The sequence below is a fragment of the Zootoca vivipara genome, chromosome 12 (genome assembly GCF_965207765.1).
Source record: "Zootoca vivipara chromosome 12, rZooViv2.hap1.1, whole genome shotgun sequence".
NCBI classification, from domain to species: domain Eukaryota; kingdom Metazoa; phylum Chordata; class Lepidosauria; order Squamata; family Lacertidae; genus Zootoca; species Zootoca vivipara.
Genome location: NC_142595.1, coordinates 36,146,827 through 36,166,734, shown reverse-complemented (window position 1 = coordinate 36,166,734; position 19,908 = coordinate 36,146,827). Strand labels below are relative to the sequence as shown.

The 19,908-nt window shown below is 47.1% G+C and overlaps 2 protein-coding genes across 3 annotated transcripts; one reads left to right on the top strand and one right to left on the bottom strand.

The window, feature by feature from the left end:
* The first annotated feature begins 886 nt into the window (after positions 1–886).
* Positions 887–9,286, top strand: LOC118095411 (suppressor of cytokine signaling 3). The gene is made up of 2 exons (XM_035136655.3): positions 887–1,724; positions 8,500–9,286. The coding sequence occupies exon 2, from the start codon at positions 8,551–8,553 to the stop codon at positions 9,163–9,165; it is 615 nt and encodes a 204-aa protein (XP_034992546.3). The 5' UTR covers positions 887–1,724; positions 8,500–8,550; the 3' UTR covers positions 9,166–9,286.
* A 2,620-nt stretch (positions 9,287–11,906) lies between these two features.
* Positions 11,907–16,134, bottom strand: RPS9 (ribosomal protein S9). 2 transcript variants are annotated; one of them, XR_015946552.1, is made up of 6 exons: positions 16,102–16,134; positions 14,563–14,680; positions 14,340–14,462; positions 13,103–13,289; positions 12,766–12,960; positions 11,907–12,177 (listed from the first exon to the last, which is right to left on the bottom strand). XR_015946552.1 is itself a non-coding variant. In XM_035136395.3 (5 exons), exons 2-5 carry the CDS (start codon positions 14,657–14,659, stop codon positions 12,000–12,002), a joined length of 585 nt encoding a protein of 194 aa, XP_034992286.1. In that variant the 5' UTR covers positions 14,660–14,680; positions 16,102–16,134; the 3' UTR covers positions 11,907–11,999. The 2 variants fall into 2 exon arrangements, 1 of the variants encoding a protein (XP_034992286.1); XM_035136395.3 differs by lacking the exon at positions 12,766–12,960.
* Between the last annotated feature and the right edge of the window lie 3,774 nt (positions 16,135–19,908).

Genomic DNA, 19,908 nt, shown 5'->3' with positions numbered 1-19,908 from the left:
GACAACCAAATTTAAGAGACTCAGAAAGCAAAACCAATGCTGATAATGTATTCAGCAGCAAAATACTATCTATAGCACTTCCAAGTGTTCAGAGCGTTTCTCCGTGCGTCAAGCAGTTCTAACCCCTTTAACAACTGTTAGCTAAGTCAGTATTATTACCATCTCTCCTCTCTGAGTTCACAGCCTCGGCCTCTATTTTACAAGGAGCGATGGGGGCGGGCGGAAGTCAGTGCCTGGGTAAGACCGCCTAGCGGTTAGCTCAGGCAGAGCCGAGGTTCGAACCGGGTACAGTGTGGCCCGCGGTCCCGTGCTTAGCCGCTGCGCTACACCAGCTCTCATTGGATGTTCCTTTCCATGTTCCGCGCACAAGACGCTCTACCTAATACGTGCGCATGCACAAAATTCCTGTTCCGTGCACGGTCAGTGCAAACTGCCCATGTACAGAGGGCAACCTCATGCGCAAAGTGAAGGCGGCGGGCCGGTGGCTGGAGTGGGAGCCGCCACGGGCCATTGGGGGGGGGAGGTTTTCCCGCTTCGTCTCTTGGGACGCCCAGCCGCGAGGGGGTTAAACGAGTCTCGCGTGGCTGTTGTTTTTTTGCTTTTCGGCCTGCGGGATCTCCCTGCACACCCCTGGATCACCTTACCCAACCTCTCTTCCCTTTTCTGCTGCAGGGATAGGCGGGGACCAGCTCGCTTTCCCCTCCTCCTTACCAACAGTCCCCTCCACACTTCCAGGAATCACCCAGAAGAAAAGAAAAAAAAGCAGGAGGGGGAGGGCGAGGGGGAGGGAGTCTACCGGGGTTTACACAGCCACTTCCTGCCAATCAGGAGCCTGCCAGCCGCCTCCGGCGGCCAATGAAAGTTCTGACCATTCATAAAAATAAATACTCTTGCCACACTCCACCCCAGCCACACACAGGCACCAGGAATCCAAGCCTCTCTTTCCCCCAGCGTGTCAGTTACCCCGTCAAATATACAAGCTCCTCTTGGAACTGGAGCAGCTCAAATATTATTCTTGTAGCTCTCGCTCTCTTTCCCGCCCTTCTCCGTCCCTCCAGCTCCCAGCACTATGCAGCCAGCAGCAACCACACGCTGACACGAGATGCGAGTTCACCGGCTCTCGCTCTCTTCCTCCTCCTCCTCCTCCCACCGCCGACCAGCCCCGCTTTACTCCGCTAACGGGAAAAGCGCTTCAGAAACGCGCGCGCACATTCACACACACTTCCAGGAAACCAGAAAGACGCTGCGATTCTTGGCGAGAGGAAACGGATCGGTCGGCCTTTCTGCGCGCACACTCCTCCCCCCTCCTCCTCCTCCGCCCAAAGCAACTTCCACCAATTTCGACTCCTCTTGAGGAGTCCTAATCCGGGAGGTATCCTGTGTGTGTGCGGGGGAGGGGGATGTGGGGGAGAGAGAGAGATTAATTGGCCCAGCCTGGGAACAAGCCTCCCATCCGGTGCGCCCTAGGCGCGCGGGGCGTTCGCAGACTCTGCTCGGCGCACCGCTTCCCCCTCCCGACCACAACCCGCCCCTCTCGCCGGCGTTGCAAGTATGGCAAAGGCAGGCGATCGGACTGGGCTCCATTTCGACAGAGGATCCCGCGAAGGGGAGAGAATTTTTAAATTTTGATTCCCCCCAGCCCACCCGTTTCCTCCCTCCCTCTCCTTTTCTTCCACTCTTGGAGAGAAACGCACAGGCATCTCGCTGCTTTCACGCCGCCAAAGGTAAGTGAGTTTAAAATAACGACGACGCCGGCGAGAGCAATAATAACCCCCATCCCAGTCCTTGTTTTATATTGTTGATGCCAGAAGTGGGGGACAGGGCTGAGATTGCAAACGTGGGGAGAAGACGACGACGACCAGGGACAGGACCAGCCCGCCCAGAGCTGGAAGCGAGGAGCAGTCAGTGCCTGGGTAACAAGTTCTGCCCCTGCGCTATTGTGGTTTTCATGTCGGGTGCTAGTCAGCCTAGGAGAAATAACTTCCTCCAAGTTTAATTTTGTATCCTCGTCATAAAGGATTAATTATTATGACGGTTATTAATTAATTAGGGAAATAAGGGGAATCCAGATTGTAGGCAAAGCAGCACGGTGGTTTAGGTTGGTTTTGGGGGTGAACAAGGACTAGAATCTGTACAAATTGGAAACATGACACACACAAAAATCAAAGAAAATGCAAACTTCCAAAACAGTTAACATTTTGCTTTTGAGAGCTGGCTTCTGGAGGATATCTTTGTGGTTGTTGTAATTAAAACAAAACAATATGCACAGCCAACTTGCTACATTCAGGACGTTTCCATTTCCACCACACACGCCTTTAAAAAAAACCTAGTGGGATTGCACAACTGGGAGTATTGGGAGGGAAGTGGAAAATCAGCAGGATTTTTAAATTCAGCTAACCCAATAGAAAATTTATTTAGGAGCTGGTTTCCAAACCGTGCAAAACCTTGGTTGGAAGCCCCATCTTATTTCCACATACTGTATTCCCCTTGTAAAGATGAACAGTGTTTATTTGCTAGTTTGTGAAATTCAATCCCTAGTATCATCAACATCATTATTTGTTATCACCATCATCAAAATAGGTATTGATTGCCTTTCCGTAAACCATACTGAAGGCATTGTTGCTGCTTTAAAAATGAAGGAGACAATAACATGTAATTAAGAGCAGCAAGAAAAGGAGGGGCCTTTGGGGGTAAAGGCTGCAACTCAGAGGAAGAGCATCTACTTTGCATTGCAAAAGGTTCCCTGGTTCAGGTGTGGCTGGGCATGTTCCTTGTCTGAAACCCTGGAAAACCACTGCTAATGGTGCTAATACTGACTATGTTCCTACAGTCCAACCCAAGATGTGCCTATTTAAGTCCTGTTAAGTGGAACACTTATGCCCATGCTTAAGCCTTCCGTTTTAAATGTGATCCCCTTTTCTAAAGCCTTCAAGTCCAAAACAATTGCAAAAAAGTTTTGCTAACAAGAGAGAAAGAAAGGCAATGAGGTGTTGCTAGCTTGGCAGGGTGTTCTGCCATTGCGATGCCACTGTTGAGGAGACTCTTCCTTTATAGAGGAAAAGGTGTGTGGGACTTGGAGTAAAACCGCCTTAGAAGATCACTGGTGCCAAGAATGTTCATAGACTGGACATATGTGCCTCTTGTTTATGGTTAGCCATCAAGGACTCTATTTAAACCCATGCAGAGATTCAACAGGTAACCTCCTCCAGGGGACCATTCTGCAGCTTGCTTGCTTGCTTGCTTTCATTGGGAGTGGATTGTCCAACTGCACCCAAGGCAGAAATAAGGCAGAAGGAAAACCCAGAGCACCGACTCACACAGAGATATGACAGGCAACATCCACCTGTCATTTGACAGCAGCTCTTGTATGACTGGAAGCTGCTAGCACAGCTGATCCAAGCAGGATCTCTCTCCTCCAGCAAAGACTGGAAAGCTAGAGCAGTGACTCACTCAGAGAGGCAGCGTTATTGTGGATGGGTACTTCAGGCTCACAGAAACAGTCAACCATTTACTTTCTTTTTTTATGAAAAAAAAAGAACATAGGAAGCTGACCTATGCCTGGTCAGGCTGCTAATCCATCCAGGATGTAGATCTATCTACTGCCTTTCCCATCACCTGCTACCTGATGTTTTTAAGTAGGGGTCCAGGAGTTGACCCTGGGACCATCTGCATCCAAAGCTTGTGCTCCACCCACTGAGCCCTTGTCCCCTTCCCCAGTTTCCTAATGGCAGGCTTGCAGTTTCTTCATAGTGTTCTGCTTAGGTAATTTTAGACTCTGGACACTAATGGGCTCGCAGCCTGCCTGCCCCACTTTAGGCGGTCATGTGTTTGCTTCCCTTTCTTCAGAATGTGGCAAGCCTTTCACCCCCTGTTCCTGCTGCCGAGGGAGACAGCTGGACCTCTGGCACAAAGACTTGCCCCATGGCAGCCACTGTTTGCTTGTAGCACCCAAGTTGGCAGGGACATTGATGGATAACCTCACAGTTTCAAGGACTGGACACAAAGGCAAACATTAGCATAACATTTGCATGTGCTAATGTATACGTAGAGATGGGAACATAGATGGAGATGCCAAGGGATTGGATCTGAGACTTTCTGCAGATGCTCCAACCACTAAGCTGACAGCCCTACCCCCCCCTTAAAAAAAAACACCCAGAGATTTCTCACCCAAATCATCCCAGATAAATTTTTCAGTTAATTTGGAGTAGAGGTTGCCTCTACTCAGTTCCTCTTCAGATTCATTTATCCCCATTGATTTCTCACAGCCCCTTCTCCAAATCAATTCTTCTTGCCCAAATCAACTCTAAAGTAGTCTTAAATTAATTTATCTCCCCAGGTGAGTATCCTACACAGTAACCTAGAGCGCTCTCACACGCATGCATTCAATTTCCCTTGAATTCATTACCTGGCTTCAAACACTAGGGGGCATTAGGAAAAAAAAAGGGTTGAACCCCCATATCTCATGGGCCCGCCTGTATCAACTCTACAGTTTGGGAATTACCAAAGGTGGGTGTGGAGGTTTTATTTCTGCATCAGAACCTCATCACAACCCTGCCAGCCTGTACAGGGTGGTGTGTGTGTGTGTGTGTGTGTGTGTGTGTGTGTGTGTGTGTGTGTGTGTGTGTGATTTCTGCCAGAAGAATGATAGGTGCAGAAAGTACTGCCCAACTCATTTTTTTCCAGGAGAGATTGGGGAACAGGGTACTGTACTATAATCCTGCTGCCACATCCAAGCCCATGTATCTGAACAACAGAACTGTGCTCTAATGTAATATAATTCCCCACCCTCCCCCTCAGTATTATTCGCAGATGCCTCCTTTAAAAAAAGAAGAGGAAGAAATTCCATATATTGTTTAATTTTTCTGGAGTAGCATTCGCCACGTCGATTCTGCTGTGGGAATGAATGCTTCCAAAAGCACTTTTTCTGGCAGAGGTTTTTTGTAAACACTGGCATAGCATAGCTTCCCTCTCCACCCCACCCCCAAATTTAAGTTAACCACACCCATCCCAGTTAGTCTCCTCCCCCTAACTTTTTCAAAGGGTCTCGGGAAGCAGCTACAGTGGGATGAGAAGATCTTCCAAGATGGTGTCAGCAGCAAAATGGTCACTGCAGCCTGTTGTATTCTTGGGGCTGTACCACTTCAGTATCGAGGCAGGAAGAATTGAAGGATGGAATGTTTTCTCTTGCACTCTGCCCATGGAATGTTGGGGGAATGATTCTTGATTTCTGTATGCAGGGGTGTTTTGGTGTGGGGAAACTTGTCAAATGTGCAGCCTTCAGCTTCCAGTGGTACAGTCCTGAGGAGGCTTTACCAGGCTGTTTATTAGCTCTAAATAAAACTGGGGTTCAGACCTTGTTGTTGCATTTTATGCTCGCAAGCAGATATGCATTGGGTGAAGTTTCCCTATCACTACAGCTCTCTCAAGGAAAAGCATCACTTGTTGAATTTCTGCCCACACACAGCTGGCAAAGGCATAGGATGCCTACCAGAGGGGAACAAAAAATAGGGCAACCCTGGTCTAAGCCACGCTTGAGTAGTATTTGAGCCTAGGACTTGCCGGTCGGAAGGTTGGTGGTTCGAATCCCCGCGACGGGGTGAGCTCCCGTTGTTCGGTCCCAGCTCCTGCCCACCTAGCAGTTTGAAAGCATGTCAAAGTGCAAGTAGATAAATAGATACCACTCCCGCGGGAAGGTAAGCAGCGTTTCTGTGCACTGCTCTGGTTTGCCAGAAGCGGCTTAGTCATGCTGGCCACATGATCTGAAAGCTGTCTGCGGACAAACGGCGGCTCCCTCGGCCTATAGAGCGAGATGAGCACTGCAACCCCAGAGTCGTCCGCAACTGTACCTAATGGTCAGGGGTACCTTTACTTTTACGTTTACCTATAGGAGACTTATCAGGAGGTTCAGACCTAGAGCACACCAGCTTTAGGAAGACTGGTGTATATTTTTCTGAGATGGGCAACAACTTTGGGGTTCTTAAATGTGTGCAGTTTGCAAATCTATGGGAAATCCTAGACAGCTGGACAGTTCAAATTATTTGAGAATGTGCAATGAACATAAAAGTGATTCCTTTCCAAAGTGACAAAAAAAAAAGGTATTTGCTTCCGCTTTCCCAGGAAGTAGGAAGTTGCAGGGTATGTTTCCTTTTAATGAAATATCAGTTACTGTACAAAGGCTTTGCAGTAGGTGCTTACTTATAAAAAGACAACATTTTGGGAGCAAACAGGCTTATATTTATCAGGCCCCGCGAGTGCTATTTTGGGTAGTAGACTCTCAAGGTGGTACTTACTGAACCGCTACAGCCCACCCCAAGACTTCACTGCCAGCTCTCTGTGAGATTCCTTGTATGGCTCCTTATCTCTACCCCAAACTCTGGTGGGTGTTACATTCCAAAGGAAGGAGAGAGTTTTCCATCCATCAAGGAACAGTATGCTGTTTTGACTACCATAGGTGCCTCGTACAAAATCGTTTTATGACCAGTCATATTCATATCATTAAATGTTTAGCACATTTAAAGCACCCGCCTTTTCCCAAAGAATCCTGGGGATTTTGGGGGAAGCCATCTTTTGAACTGCTGTAAATGTGCTTTAAATGTATGGTGTAGATGTGATGACAGTAGAGGGATTTGAACCCAACTCTTCCAGGTCTGAATGCATTTAACCAGGCCTGGTCCTAGGATAAATAGCACCCTGGGGTGAGGGATGCCTGCAGCATTCCCCTCTGTGGCTGGTTTTGTAGGGTTGCCAAGTTATGTAGCTTGTGCAAGGTTGCAAAACCCGACAGTATAACATGCCCTTGTTGCTCCCAGGCATTCCCAGAAATGCTCATGAAAAGAGCCCGGAGATACCTGTCAATGATTTTGCCCCAGCAGTGTAGACAGAACAGTCAACAAACTCTGAACTTAGCTGGACAACACACACACACACACACACACACACACACACACACCTTCTTCAGCTTGGCACCCAAGGAGAGCAACACAGCTCATCCACTGCTATGTTTGAGCTACAACTATTCGTTCCAGGTAATCACCCCACCAGATTTGCTGCGAGATCAAACAGTCTTCTATGTTTCTGTCCAGTTTAATAACAGGAAAAGTTTTGAGATGTGTCAGCAGAACAAGGTGGGAGAGGGGTGAGGCAGTGGAGGGGAGAGTACCACTTTACACTGCAGATAAGAGGTTCCTACAAGAGCATCTACTCAACACTTTGTCCCTGCAGCCTGTTTTGGATATACTATCCCCTAGCCTAGACTATGATACAGTGGGGAAAATTATATCATTGCTTCTTAGAATGATGGAATTGTAGAGTTGGAAAGGACCCCAAAGATCTTATCTGCAATGCAGGAATCTCTGCTAAAGCAGCCACCCAGCCTCCACTTAAAACCCCCAAGGAGAGTCTGCCACCTTCCAATACAAGGCTGTCTGTTCCACTGTTGAACAGTGCTTAGTGTTAGTTCTTCTTGTAGAATCAGGACCTCCTTTCTTGTCACTTGAATCCACTGGTTCCAGTCCTACTCTCTGGAGCAGGAGATAACAAGTTTGCTCCATCTTCCATGCTAACAGCCCTTTAGATATTTGAAGATGATTATCATATCTCCCCAGAGTCAGTACTCTGAGTAGAACTTAGTTGGATACAAGTCATTGATTTTAATGGGTGTATTCCCTGTATGACTAATTGGATATCACTCAGCATCCTAATATGTCCTCCCTGCTTTGCTATCTGGGCACCCAAATTTGCCTTTGTTCTTCTGGGTATAACTTTCATGGATGATTCCCATAGCTACTAGTGGCAAAGGTTTTGCAAGAGCTGAGTTTACTCAATCATAGCCCAGCAAACACTGGGCAACATAGCTAAGGCTCCCTGCAAGAAGTTGAAAGCTGTGAAGCCAAGTGCTCTGACAAGCTTGGCGCACTGGAATGTCAGCACAACATCCTTGGTCTGCCCCCCCCCCCCAAGGCCTTACCAATTTTGATGACAGTGGCCAAAAAACAAACCAACCATTAGGTACAGCACTAGAGTGAGCAGAGACCCAGTGCCCTGGTTAGGTTGCAGACCACCTCCTGCCCAGTTGGCAGATTCATCTGGTGGCCACAGCCTCCCATCTCAGCAGATCTGCATGGAGTTGTGTGTGAGGTGGCCACACACACAGCACTCATGGACAACACCTGGAAGTTTTTGGGCAAGGGTGAATGTGTCTCTCAAACCAAAAAAAGCTCTGCTTTAGATAAAATGTCAAAGCTACTTTTCGAACAAACTTTGCTAAACCTGCTTTGTTCAGTCGTGCCGATCCGAGATCTTTCACAGCAAATGCACGAGAATAATATGGAGCATTTTAGTTAGCGTGTCTCCATTTATGCGCATACTGAAATAGATCTATTTCCCATGTTTCTTGGTTCTGCTTTTATGCTTTGTCTTGAGCAAAGAAGACGTGAGTCCAGGGGAGTTTGAAAGCCAGCAGGTTCCTGCTGCATGAACTGTCTCTGCCTTCCTTTTCAGATGCTGTTCCGGTAACCGACTGAGCGTCTCTCCCGGCCAACTGGAGGCGCAATGGTCCCCCTGTGCTGGTGCTGCATGCCAGCACCTACACCAGCTGCGGCGGCCATGACGGGCACGGCCACAACCTCCTACCACTTCAAGAGTTTCTGTGGGGAGTTTGAGCGGGTGGAAAGCGCCCTGGAACGCCTCGAGGCCAGCGGGTTCTACTGGGGCAGCCTGTCTGGGGCCGAAGCCAAGCGCCTTTTGACCTCCCAGCCACCCGGCGTCTTCCTCGTGCGAGATTCCTCCGACCACCACCACCTCTTCACCCTGAGCGTCCGCACCAACACGGGCATCACCAACCTGCGCATCCAGCAGCAAGGCTCGGCTTTCCACCTGGAGGCCTTGCCAGGCGCTGGCCACCCCCCGGCCTTCCACTGTGTGGTCCGGCTAGTAGAGCACTATCTGTGCCTGGGAGCAGTAGAAGGGGGGCCTTGCTACCTGGAGAGGGAGGGGCAGCCCCCGGTGCCTTTGGCCCTCGCCCATCCTCTCTGCTGCAAAGTGCCCACCTTGCAAGAGCTGAGTCGCCGGGCGGTGCGTGCCAGTATGAGGGGCAGAGGCGATGCCAGGGCTCAGCTGCAGCGGCTGCCAGTTCCACAGGGACTGTTGAACTCGCTGTGCACCTGAAAGGCTCGTTTCCTTCCTAACATTCCTTGTACAGTATATAAGCAGGACTGCCTGCACAGTGTATTGCTGGGGGCGCCTGTTTATCATTATCTTTGTGGAATAAACCAACTGGTATACTGGGGCCAGCCATCTCTTCATTCATCAAAAGCCTTCAAATTCATTCTGATGCTCTCAAGATGTCAAGAATCACCAGAAGCAGAGAAAGGGAGAAAAGCTGCCTGGGTGGGCTTGTAAGACAAGCCCCCATCTCAAAAGCACTCTCAGAGAAAGGTATAAAGAACTCCTGCTCTCAGGAGGAGTTGCAATCCTTGCAGGTTCGCACTTGTAATCTCTATGGCCAAGATGTAACTGTTTCCCTAGAACAGGTAAGAGTTGCCCTATCACCTCACAGTTCTCTTCTTCACTGGAAAGTCACTAGGAGATACACTAAAAGGTAAAGGTAAAGGGACCCCTGACCATTAGGTCCAGTCGTGACCGACTCTGGGGTTGCGCGCTCATCTCACATTATTGGCCGAGGGAGCCGGCGTACAGCTTCCAGGTCATGTGGCCAACATGACAAAGCCGCTTCTGGCAAACCAGAGCAGCACATGGAAACGCCGTTTACCTTCCCGCTGTAGCGGTTCCTATTTATCTACTTGCATTTTGACGTGCTTTCGAACTGCTAGGTTGGCAGGAGCTGGGACCAAGCAACGGGAGCTCACCCCGTCACAGGGATTCGAACCGCTGACCTTCTGATCAGCAAGCCCTAGGCTCAGTGATTTAACCACAGCGCCACCTGGGTCTGAGCAGAGATACACTGCTCAGTGTTAAATGAGGGGTAGATGCAGTAAATCTAGCAACAATCGGAAGTGTAGTAATTTGTCAGAATAAACCTGCAGTCTTCTAGGTGTGAGCAACCTCCGTTCCTTCAGATGTTGATGAACTAAAAGCCCCCTCATCCCTGACCACTTCTCATGCTTGTTGGGCTGACGAGAGTTGCAGTTCAGCAACGCCTGAAGGGACTGAAGATCCCCATACCTGTTTTAATGTGCTACAAATTAGAAGCCCTTGCTTTCCATAGTGTATGGGGAAGGATGTGGGCATTCCATGACCAAGGAAAAGGCATTCTATGTACAGATCAGACTGGGGTTCCATTGCAAAGGCATCTGTGTATGCAGCTGCCCTTCCCCTTCTCGCTTTTCATGTTTGACCACCTCAACATCCCATTTTTCTACACACAACACAAATCTTTCCAGTCACTGGCCTAAGGGCAGGCCTTTACTGTAACTTGACAGGCCTCGAGGATGTTGACACAGGAAACTAGTTGTTGAGAAAAAGACGTTTTGAGGCAAAAAGTACAAGCTCAGCTAATCTGATGCTGCATCTGGCGACTCTTGGAGCTTGTGTGTGTTTTCATAAACAGCCTGGTGTGTGCAAAGGCCATGTCACTGGGGAGCTTGGAAGAGCAGAGGGGGCTACAGATCTACAGCAGTGTTTAAAGGAAGAAGTGGCTTCTAGTTTATTACTAGGGAATAGGCTATACCACAATGAGCATATATGCTCAACACTTGCCATGCACTCAAACCCTGTACAAACCAGGCCATACCAGAGGTGTTAAAAGCTTTAAAACAAAACAAAAATCTTAAGCTACCTTTGTCCAAAACTGTACCTGACCAATTAATAATTGAATTTTTTATCCTGTGCCTGTTCCGGTTTAAAGGTAAAGGGACCCCTGACCATTAGGTCCAGTCGTGACCGACTCTGGGGTTGCGCGCTCATCTCGCATTATTGGCCAAGGGAGCCGGCGTACAGCTTCCAGGTCATGTGGCCAGCATGACAAAACCCGAGCCACCCTGCCCCCATTTAAATCAACTGCAGTCATGGGTTCTCTGATTTCAATCTTATTCTTGGGTTGTAAGTTCTGCATTTCTTGTTGGCAAGCCAGATCTCTTACTGGAAACTCTGGGAGTCCCTGCCAATTTGTATCCAAGGCGAGGTGACCCAGAACTTCAAGCTGCTCTGATAAAAGTTGGAAGGCTAATTTAACTTCGACTTCTGTTTGCTTGGAAGTCTCCTCGAAAGCAATGAGACACAGCACACATGGGAGGTGCATGCAAAGTTGGCACCCAAAGCACTCAATTCTGCTCCCGGACCCCAAATCTCTCTTTTCCATCTGCCATCTGTTCCCGTAGATGCCTCCGGGAAAGATCCCAACTTGTTTCCTGCCAATTCCTTTATCATCGCTCACCTTTATGCTATTTTCAGCAGCGATCGTTTCCATCTACTGGAGAAACGGGTTGCAATTCAGCTATACATATATGTATGCTAATTCCAGGAATAATCCCCCTTGAGAGTGTACAGAAAAACAAGGGGAAGTATAGTATTATGGGTCCAGGGAATGAATGACCCAGGAAGCCATTGGGAAGGGGGTTGGCGGAAGACAAACAACTGCTCCTTGTTTTTGGACTCTTCTGTCTGCAATGGAGTTATACACGCCTCTTTTCCATCTATGAAATGGTTAAGAGTACAGTATCAGCCTCAAATGCACTCTACCCTCCTCAGCCACACTCCACTACTAGCCCCGTTCCCAACCAATTATTGGCTGCTGCTCCTTCCTATGCAGATGTCCGGTTTGTCAAAGTGCTAGGAACAACCCTCAACCAAGTTTCTCATCTGAACAGAGCACCCCATGCAAGATCACTTGTTGCAGGTATTATCAGGTATTTTCAAGATGCACCCCAGACACCAGAAGGGCTACAATATTTTACCCACAAATATTTTTTATTGTGTAATGTTACAGTTAAGGCAGGCTTGATTCCCCACCGGCATGTGCGGAGGGGGGGGCACCCCACAGCTTAATCTTCTTCCTCATCATCGCCGCCTCCAGCACCGCCCTGGCCCTTCTTGGCATTCTTCCTCTTGACACGACCTGGGCGGCCACCACCATATGGTGAGCGGAGGGAGAAGTCAATATGCTTTTGGGAGTCCAGGCGGACGATGAAGGAAGGGATGTTCACTACTTGCTTCCTTACACTGAAGAGGGAGAAAGGAAGCAGTTAGATGTTCCAGCTAAACCCAGCAACATTCTTCTTAAGAATGGTTTCTCACAGAACTAGAGAGCTAAAGTAATAATTGACAGAAGAGAGCCAGGTGAGGAATCAAGTGATCACCCCCCAATTCCAACACTCAAGTTTAAAATTTAAAAGCTCAGCGTTTGGGAAAATGAACGTTAACATCCTGCTCCTATTATCAAGGCCAGGGTTAACCTCAGCCCCTTACTCAATTAACACTGCAATGAATTCCTAAACATGATGCTCAGAACCAAGTCCCACCAATCAATAGGCTTTTCTTACACATTAGTAAGTGTTGAACAATACAACTCAAAGCAACTATGCCCTCACAATTTCTTGCTCACAAAACTGGTCACAGAACAAAGGTTCAGAACCAACCAACAACAGGAAAGGCTTGGGAGAAACTGATTCAAGTTTGACGTTTACTGCTGTTGCTCTCGGTATAGAATGGCAAGATGAATGCCTGGTTATACGTACTGAAAACCGGATGTATCAAGAGGGACAACATTAACACTTTGTGCCGAGAAGGAGCTGAGTTGCTAGTTGTTACCTCTACTGCCCACACGCCAAGACCTTCGCAAGGTGTACGGCTGAGCCGCAGTGAACCTTGCCGAAATTGATGGTGCTTTTGGCATACAGCCTCATTAGGCAGACTGCAGGGCTTTTAGGTTATCCAGGGTTCCAGTCCAGGGAAGGGATTGGCAGGGTAAAGAGACACACGGCTGGGACATGTCCACACATCTCCCTGCACAGGCCACACATAAGAGACATCAGATGCATACAGAGGTAGACCCTGTCTTTACAACCCACAGCAACTCAGTCATTGCTTTTGGCTTTGTTCTGCTTAAGTGAAATGCCATTTTTAAACATACTCCAAGACAACATACCGGATGTGTCTTTGACGGATGAGCACCCGGGCATGGTGGATGGACTTGGCCAGGCCCAGCTTGAAGACTTGGGTTTGGAGACGCCTCTCCAGGAAATCCTCAATTTTCAGACCCAGGATGTAATCCAGCTTCATCTTGCCCTCATCCAGCACCCCAATTCTGACCAGACGGCGCAGCAGGGCATTACCTAGGAAAAGATATGGACATGTAAACAAGCTGAAGAGGCCCACACATGCTTAGAGAAGTGGGTAAAAGATTCATATATTTTGGTACGTATATATTTTGGCCATGTAAAACGCATTCTCTATGCCACTGCTAGAAGGAAAGGACCTTTTTCTGCCTCCTCACTTCCAGCCACTCTGAAGACTGGAGAAGAGACCCTCATAAGAATATTACAGGGGCAGGCAGGGAAAGTATGGATTTGTTTTTTGCAGTCTTCAGATAAAGACTACCAGGCATCCCCAAACTGCGGCCCTCCAGATGTATTGGCCTACAATTCCCTTGATCCCTAGCTAAGGGGACCAGCGGTCAGGGCTGATGGGAATTGTAGTCCAAAACATCTGGAGGGCCGAAGTTTGGGGGTGCCTGGACTAGACCAGTGTTCTCGAAGCTACGAACATGAGTTTGACCAAACTGCGGGAGGCAGTGGAAGACAGGAGTGCCTGGCGTGCTATGGTCCATGGGGTCACGAAGAGTCGGACACGACTAAACGACGACGGACTAGACCATGTGAAAACTGAACATAAGATTTAACCTGCAGTTCATTTATTTTCAGCTTTGTATTCTTGTTATAAAAAAGTGAACCTAGAAACTCTGTTGCAGCACCCATAACTTAGGTTTAAGGTGCCATTTAGCTCCTAGCTTTCATATCTCGGTTTCTAACACTGGTTGACACGTTTAGTTACCTACTACTAAGCAGCATTATAGTATATTACATTGACCTTGAAATCACAGTTCAAATCCCAACTCAGCCACAAATGGTGGGCAGTCTTTGAGAAGTCAGTCAGTTATTATTATTATTATTGAAAGATGTAATTATTACAACTGTCCATAACAGTAAGTTGATAATCTCTAGTTTTAAATTTAATAGGACCAGATCCAAGAAACTGGTAGGATTCATAAAGGAAGTGAACTCACATTCCAGATCCCTTAATCTGCTGGTAACTGTTAAAGGGATCCCCAACAGCAAAAGAACCATTAGAGATGCAGAAGACTGCCACGTCCAGCCCTAACATACCCTCAAAGAGACGCCTCTGATCCTTCTCATCCAGGGTGAGCAGCTCTCGGGCAGCTTTGCGGATCTTGGCCAAGGTGAACTTCACCCGCCACACTTCACGCTTGTTACGCAGCCCATATTCACCTAGAAGGGGGATATAAAAGTTCAAATGTAACATGCACCTGCCTTTGGAGCGTAACTGTTTAATTGAACAACTCTTTATTTTCATCCAGAATAAACTAACCAATCAGCTTCAGTTCCTGGTCAAGCCGGGACTTCTCAAAGGGCCGCCTTGGGGTGACGTATGTCTTCCGACATACCCAACTCCTGGCAACTGGCATGTTGGCCTAAACAGTCCAGTCCTGTGGAGAAAAAAGTTGAGAGATCTATAGAAGTGGCAGGCAGATGAAACAAGTGAAGCAAATGAAGTTTTGATATATTTCACAGCTACTCTGTATAATTTATTAGTCTCTCATTTCATTTATACATTCATCCAAACCTATGACATAGGCTAGGCCGGCCAGGAATTTCAGCTCTAAAGCAAGCCTTTTCTACTTGTAAGGTCAATATTACCCAATGGACTGCACCACCCAAACTGAGTTTAGGGTAAATTCAATACAAATTTTGTTTTCTGGAGTCTAGACTGACCCTTAACTGAGTCTACTGGACACCAGAGGGTCACAATTGTTCTTTGTAAAGTTGTGTTGAAGCCCCGAAGGCGATATAAATCATGGAAGCTTGCCCATTAGAAAGGGGGAGAATAGTTTCTTGAAGCAATATGCCACTTTGGACCACTTGCTATATCCAAAAGAAAGCAGCTAATGTACTTGCATCCAGTCAGCATTAAAAACTTCATTTTCAGTGCAGATACTGAATTACAGCAAGCAACTAAAGTATACTTTTTAACAATTTCAATAAACCAGCAAGGCCCTTTGGCCCCTTTTAAAGTCCTGTTCCCCACAAACTAAGCTAAGCAAGACCTGTAATATATGTGGCACAATTTACTGCTACTTCAGTATTTTAATATGGATATAATTTGAGCAGAAAAAAAAGAGTGATTCCATATAACAATGGTTAAGCCCAAATGCTCCCAAACTGAGCAGGGAGGTATGAGAATTTGTGAAATGCTCAAAGATGTTATGGGCCAGCAGTAAAATCTCAAAGAAAGGCACATTCCCTACTCATATTAAGGATGATTTTGCATAAGCAGCATTCACCCACCCAGCCTCTGGGGAGGAAACACTTAACAGTGAATCAACTCACCAAGTTTTGAAAATGAATCCACCAACATTATAGAAAAAAGGGAGCACCTAGAAAAAGCTGCTATTTTTCAGCAGCACGTGGAGTGACACCAAGTTATAAAATTCCAGAGTTGGAAGGGACATAGAGGGTCATCTAGTACGAATCTTTCTGCCCAACGTGACACTTGTAGAATTCACAAGACAGGAAAGGCTAATTCCCCTTTTAAAAAAATTAAATCACGTGAGACCGGCGGTTCGAGGGTGTTGAGCGTGTTCAATCCCCACCATCCACGAATCCCCTGAACAGGCCGAGCAGCGCACGCGGGGCTGCCCTAGTTCTACAACCCGCACATGCGCATTGAACGAGTGAGGCGGGGGCCGCGCGAATAAGGGCTCCAACGCAACCGCTAAGGCACTTCTAGCAGTTGGTTGCCGAGAACAATTTATTCGGAGTCACTTAAAACGTCCTTCTCGGCTACCGGGGCGCTTCTTATTCCCCGACACCGAGCCTCGGGTCACCGTGAAACAAAACCTCTGCTTACCTTCCAACGCGCTTGACGGCCACTACTAAAAGGAAGGGAGCGGCCTAAGAGGGTTGGTTATATATTTCGTGCGCTGCTCCGCCTACCGTCTCCACTAGCCAATAGCAAGGCGACGTCTTTCCTGCCTAACCTATTGGCGGAGGGCCGCTTCGCAGTGCGATAACCAATTAGCGCTTGCTCCAAGAATGATAGAGAGGAAGACGTAGAGAGGTGGAGGGGAGGGTAGCACGTTGCCTTAACGGTCCAGGAAACCACCGCGTCTGTGTGCGGAGTGTAGCCGCCATTGCTTTGTGGCACCCGTGACCTGAACCATAGAGATGCCAAAGAACCCACAATGCGTTTCCGCTCCCTTTTCATTAGAGAGATACATACCGTCGCTGCTATTTCTCACTTCCGGTCTTTAGATCCGGGGTTCTTCTCTTGGTTCTATCAAAAGAAACACGGGGCCAGTGACGGCTTTTTCTGTTTGTTTGTTTGTTTGTTTGTATGTGTGTATGTGTGCGTGTGTAGTACAGGATGCGTGTCAACTCTTAATATTTTCTGTCTCCGTGCTCTCACCCAGTAGTACCCTACGTAGTACAGTATACAGCAACTATGGCCATTCAGTACCTTATGAGAGGCAGAGGGGGGAAGATGGTGCTTCAGTCACAGCTGCTCTGGATATTGGGTGGTGGCAAGGAGCGTGTGTTTGTGCGGCAAAAAGTGGCTAATTGGTTTAGTAAATAATAAGGGGCGGGGCGGGGGGACACGGGCAGAGAAAGTGTTGGGAGCTCAGGCAGCTTCAGACATTTCTTTTCATATATATAGACAAAAACAATATTGTACATCAGTTTACCTAAAGTTAAACAATATAATACATACAATACATACCGGTACATTGCCTACATACATACCCAGACATTTCTTTTCCCTGATTTGATGGGGGCAGAGACAGCATGCGCTGCGGAGTGTGTGTGTGTGGAGCGGCCCCTCTCTCTGCCCACCCGGGTACTCTGCAGAACCTGACCAGGCCTGGTGAGGCAAGCAGAAAACTGCTTGGACCCATGCTTTCTTAGGCATGGGACAAACAGAAGTCTGGAAGAGCCCTAAATGTCTCTGCGGAAAACTCTACCAGAGGGTCACTCCACTGCGAAGTGGTTTGACCATAACTAGGTGATAATTTCGACCCCCACTAACATCCCGACCATCCTCCCCTAACCCTGAGACAACTATGAAATCAAGAGTGTGCCTTTTCTTCTGTATTAGACCAGTGACAAGCTGAGACAGCCCCATGGTTGTCATGAAAGCCATGAAGTCCAGTGCTGGGTCTTGACATGGATGTTGAAAACCTCCAGGAACAAGGCCTTCGGGGTTTTCCAGCACTACGCCCAAGACCAGCTCAGGCAGCAAAGCTGTTGGGGAGCAGGGTGCGTGGTATACCAGTAGGAGGCCCCTCCCTATATGTCTTCTAGCCTTATGCCAAATGCAGGCTCTCATCGCCTGACCAAGGATGGAGGGGTTTCCTGGCTAGTGAAATGGTACTTGTGTGGACTATTTAATCTATATACATCCCACACCTTCCTCCCATGGTGGCAGCTCCCCACCAACAACAACCCTGTAGTCTGTCTTGATGCTGCACATCCACCCAGGTCTCAGTAATGCGTGTCGGGTCAACTTCCTTATCCATGATTTAATAGTAGATGGGTGAGATTTCATTTTACTGTGAACTGACCTGGTGTTCACCAACAGCACCACCAGGCTAGAGGGCACAGTGGTCAGTCCATCAGGTGCCTGTGGCATGGGGAGGGAGTTTGAAAATAGGATCGGCAGTACCCATCTTGGACCTCACCTCTCCACCATTAATTTAAAATACAGTACTTTATTTTACAAAAATTATATATGGCTTGATTGTAGTAAAAAACCCTAAGCAATTTACAACAAATATGAAAATTATCAATAAAAACAGTTAAAACAATGAAAAAACTTGTACAAATAATTAAAATAAGAATAAAATAGATTAAAATACATCAACGTCTAAGTGTCTGGCTCTGCTTGCCTATACGGTATTTATTTTCCTGTAGTGTATTCTAATGCTGTCCTTCAGTATTGCTGCTCTGACAGTGGCAAACAGTAAAATGAACCTGTTAGCAAGAAAATAATAAAGCATGTCATGAAGATAATATATATAGAAAGCAAGGCAGCAAAAAATATAATCACGGTGGAATGCCATTGAAGTTTTAAAAGGCCTCAGAAAATGAAGTGGCCTTCATCTAGCATAAGAGAGATCTAACTTTTATAGATAGCTTGGGCACTGTGCTTCTAGCAGTGCTGGCTTTGGAAGTAGACTACTGTAATGAGTTTTGTTTGGGGCTTCCCTTGTGTTTCCCAGCAACTTGTGCAGAATGCAGCAGCCTGGCTCCTGATGGGGATTTCACATCAACAGCACAGTGGCTGCCTATATACTACTGGGGCCAAATTAAAATTCTTACTGCTAGCTAGTTTATAAAGCCCTAAACAGTTTGCTTGAGGGACCGCCTCTCTTCCTATCCAACTGCCCAGGCTTTATGTTTGGCAAGAGAGGCAGTCTCTGCAAGACAGAGGGCATTTTGTGCGAATGCACCTAGTGGAACTCCTTCCATCTGTACTTTTCTGCTTACACAGGGGCCTTTTCTGTGCAACCCATCAGTTATTGTATATCACTATCCAGTTGCTGGCTAAGTATTCTTATGCTATGTGTTATGTTCAGCGTCTGGGCACTCTGTTTACTATGTGGTACCTAAGCTGGTCAATCCTCCCCGCTCACCTCAAGCCTCTTGGCTTGAAAAAAATGAGATATGGTAAAGTTAAAAAGAGAATTCCCCGAATGCCTAGAGTCAGGTTGGGGGGCAAGTACTGTTTGGTGAGAGAGCCCCAGGAGAGATTTAATATCACAAAACAAGCAGCAAAGTAAAGCGTAGAAATGTGGACTGTTTGCAGTTTAAAATACCCCAAGTTGCTTCTAAAGTTCCCCCCTTCCCTTTGCTTAGAAAGAGGCCACCAGTTTGGTAAGCTAGAAATGGTTTACTGTACTTACAAACTCTTCAAGGGTCAGATTCATGTGCTTTTCCATGCAGCAGCAAGAAAAGACAGACAGTACAACATAGATTCCAAAATGGCAAGTGTTTCTAAATTATTTTTATAAAAACATAAAGATGGCTTTCTTAAGCCACATGGCTTGCAGCAACCAGCTTGGACCTCCTTACTGGTAGGGTTCACATGGTGCAATTGAAAGAACAAAGAGTTTGATAACCCTTCCTCCCAAGGTGAGGTGGAGTGATCCAGCTAAGCCTGGCAGAACAGCTTACTCTATGGTCTCAACCTCTTCATACATTAATCAGAGTTAAGCATCTTGGTTATATGAGGTTGGATATCCCGCAAGGCTCTGGTTTCTCTCCTCTGAAACCCATTTCTGTCTTGAGCTAGATTAGAATCAGTTTTAAGAGTTGAAAATGGTCTTCCTTGTATGTGATATTTACATTGAAATTAAGACTTCTATTTGAATAAATGGGAGCTTGCATTTCAAGGCAAATAACAGATGCACCCGCACCCCCCCCCCCGCAGCCGCCACCTGCCACGCCTCTGATTTACTTTCTTTAATGCCTGAAATTGCTAATTGTATGAATGATGACGTGTCTTTCTTGGCCCTGAACGACACTGAGAATGCTTGTACATAACTATTTCCACATTAACGAATGCAAATACAGCAGAACATATGGAACTCGGGAAGCATGAGACATAAGGCACTAACTGCTTCATATTATTTTTTCTTTAAATGAATTATTAGGAATG

Bases quoted from the DNA above. Each gene is read 5' to 3' on its own strand.
- RPS9 (XM_035136395.3), bottom strand. From the start codon at position 14,659: ATGCCAGTTGCCAGGAGTTGGGTATGTCGGAAGACATACGTCACCCCA. The intron at 13,290-14,339 runs GTATGTTAGGGC...ATCTTTTCCTAG, and splicing joins TCAGAGGCGTCTCTTTGAGG to GTAATGCCCTGCTGCGCCGT. The intron at 12,178-13,102 runs GTATGTTGTCTT...CTCCCTCTTCAG, and splicing joins ATCCGTCAAAGACACATCCG to TGTAAGGAAGCAAGTAGTGA.
- LOC118095411 (XM_035136655.3), top strand. From the start codon at position 8,551: ATGGTCCCCCTGTGCTGGTGCTGCATGCCAGCACCTACACCAGCTGCG.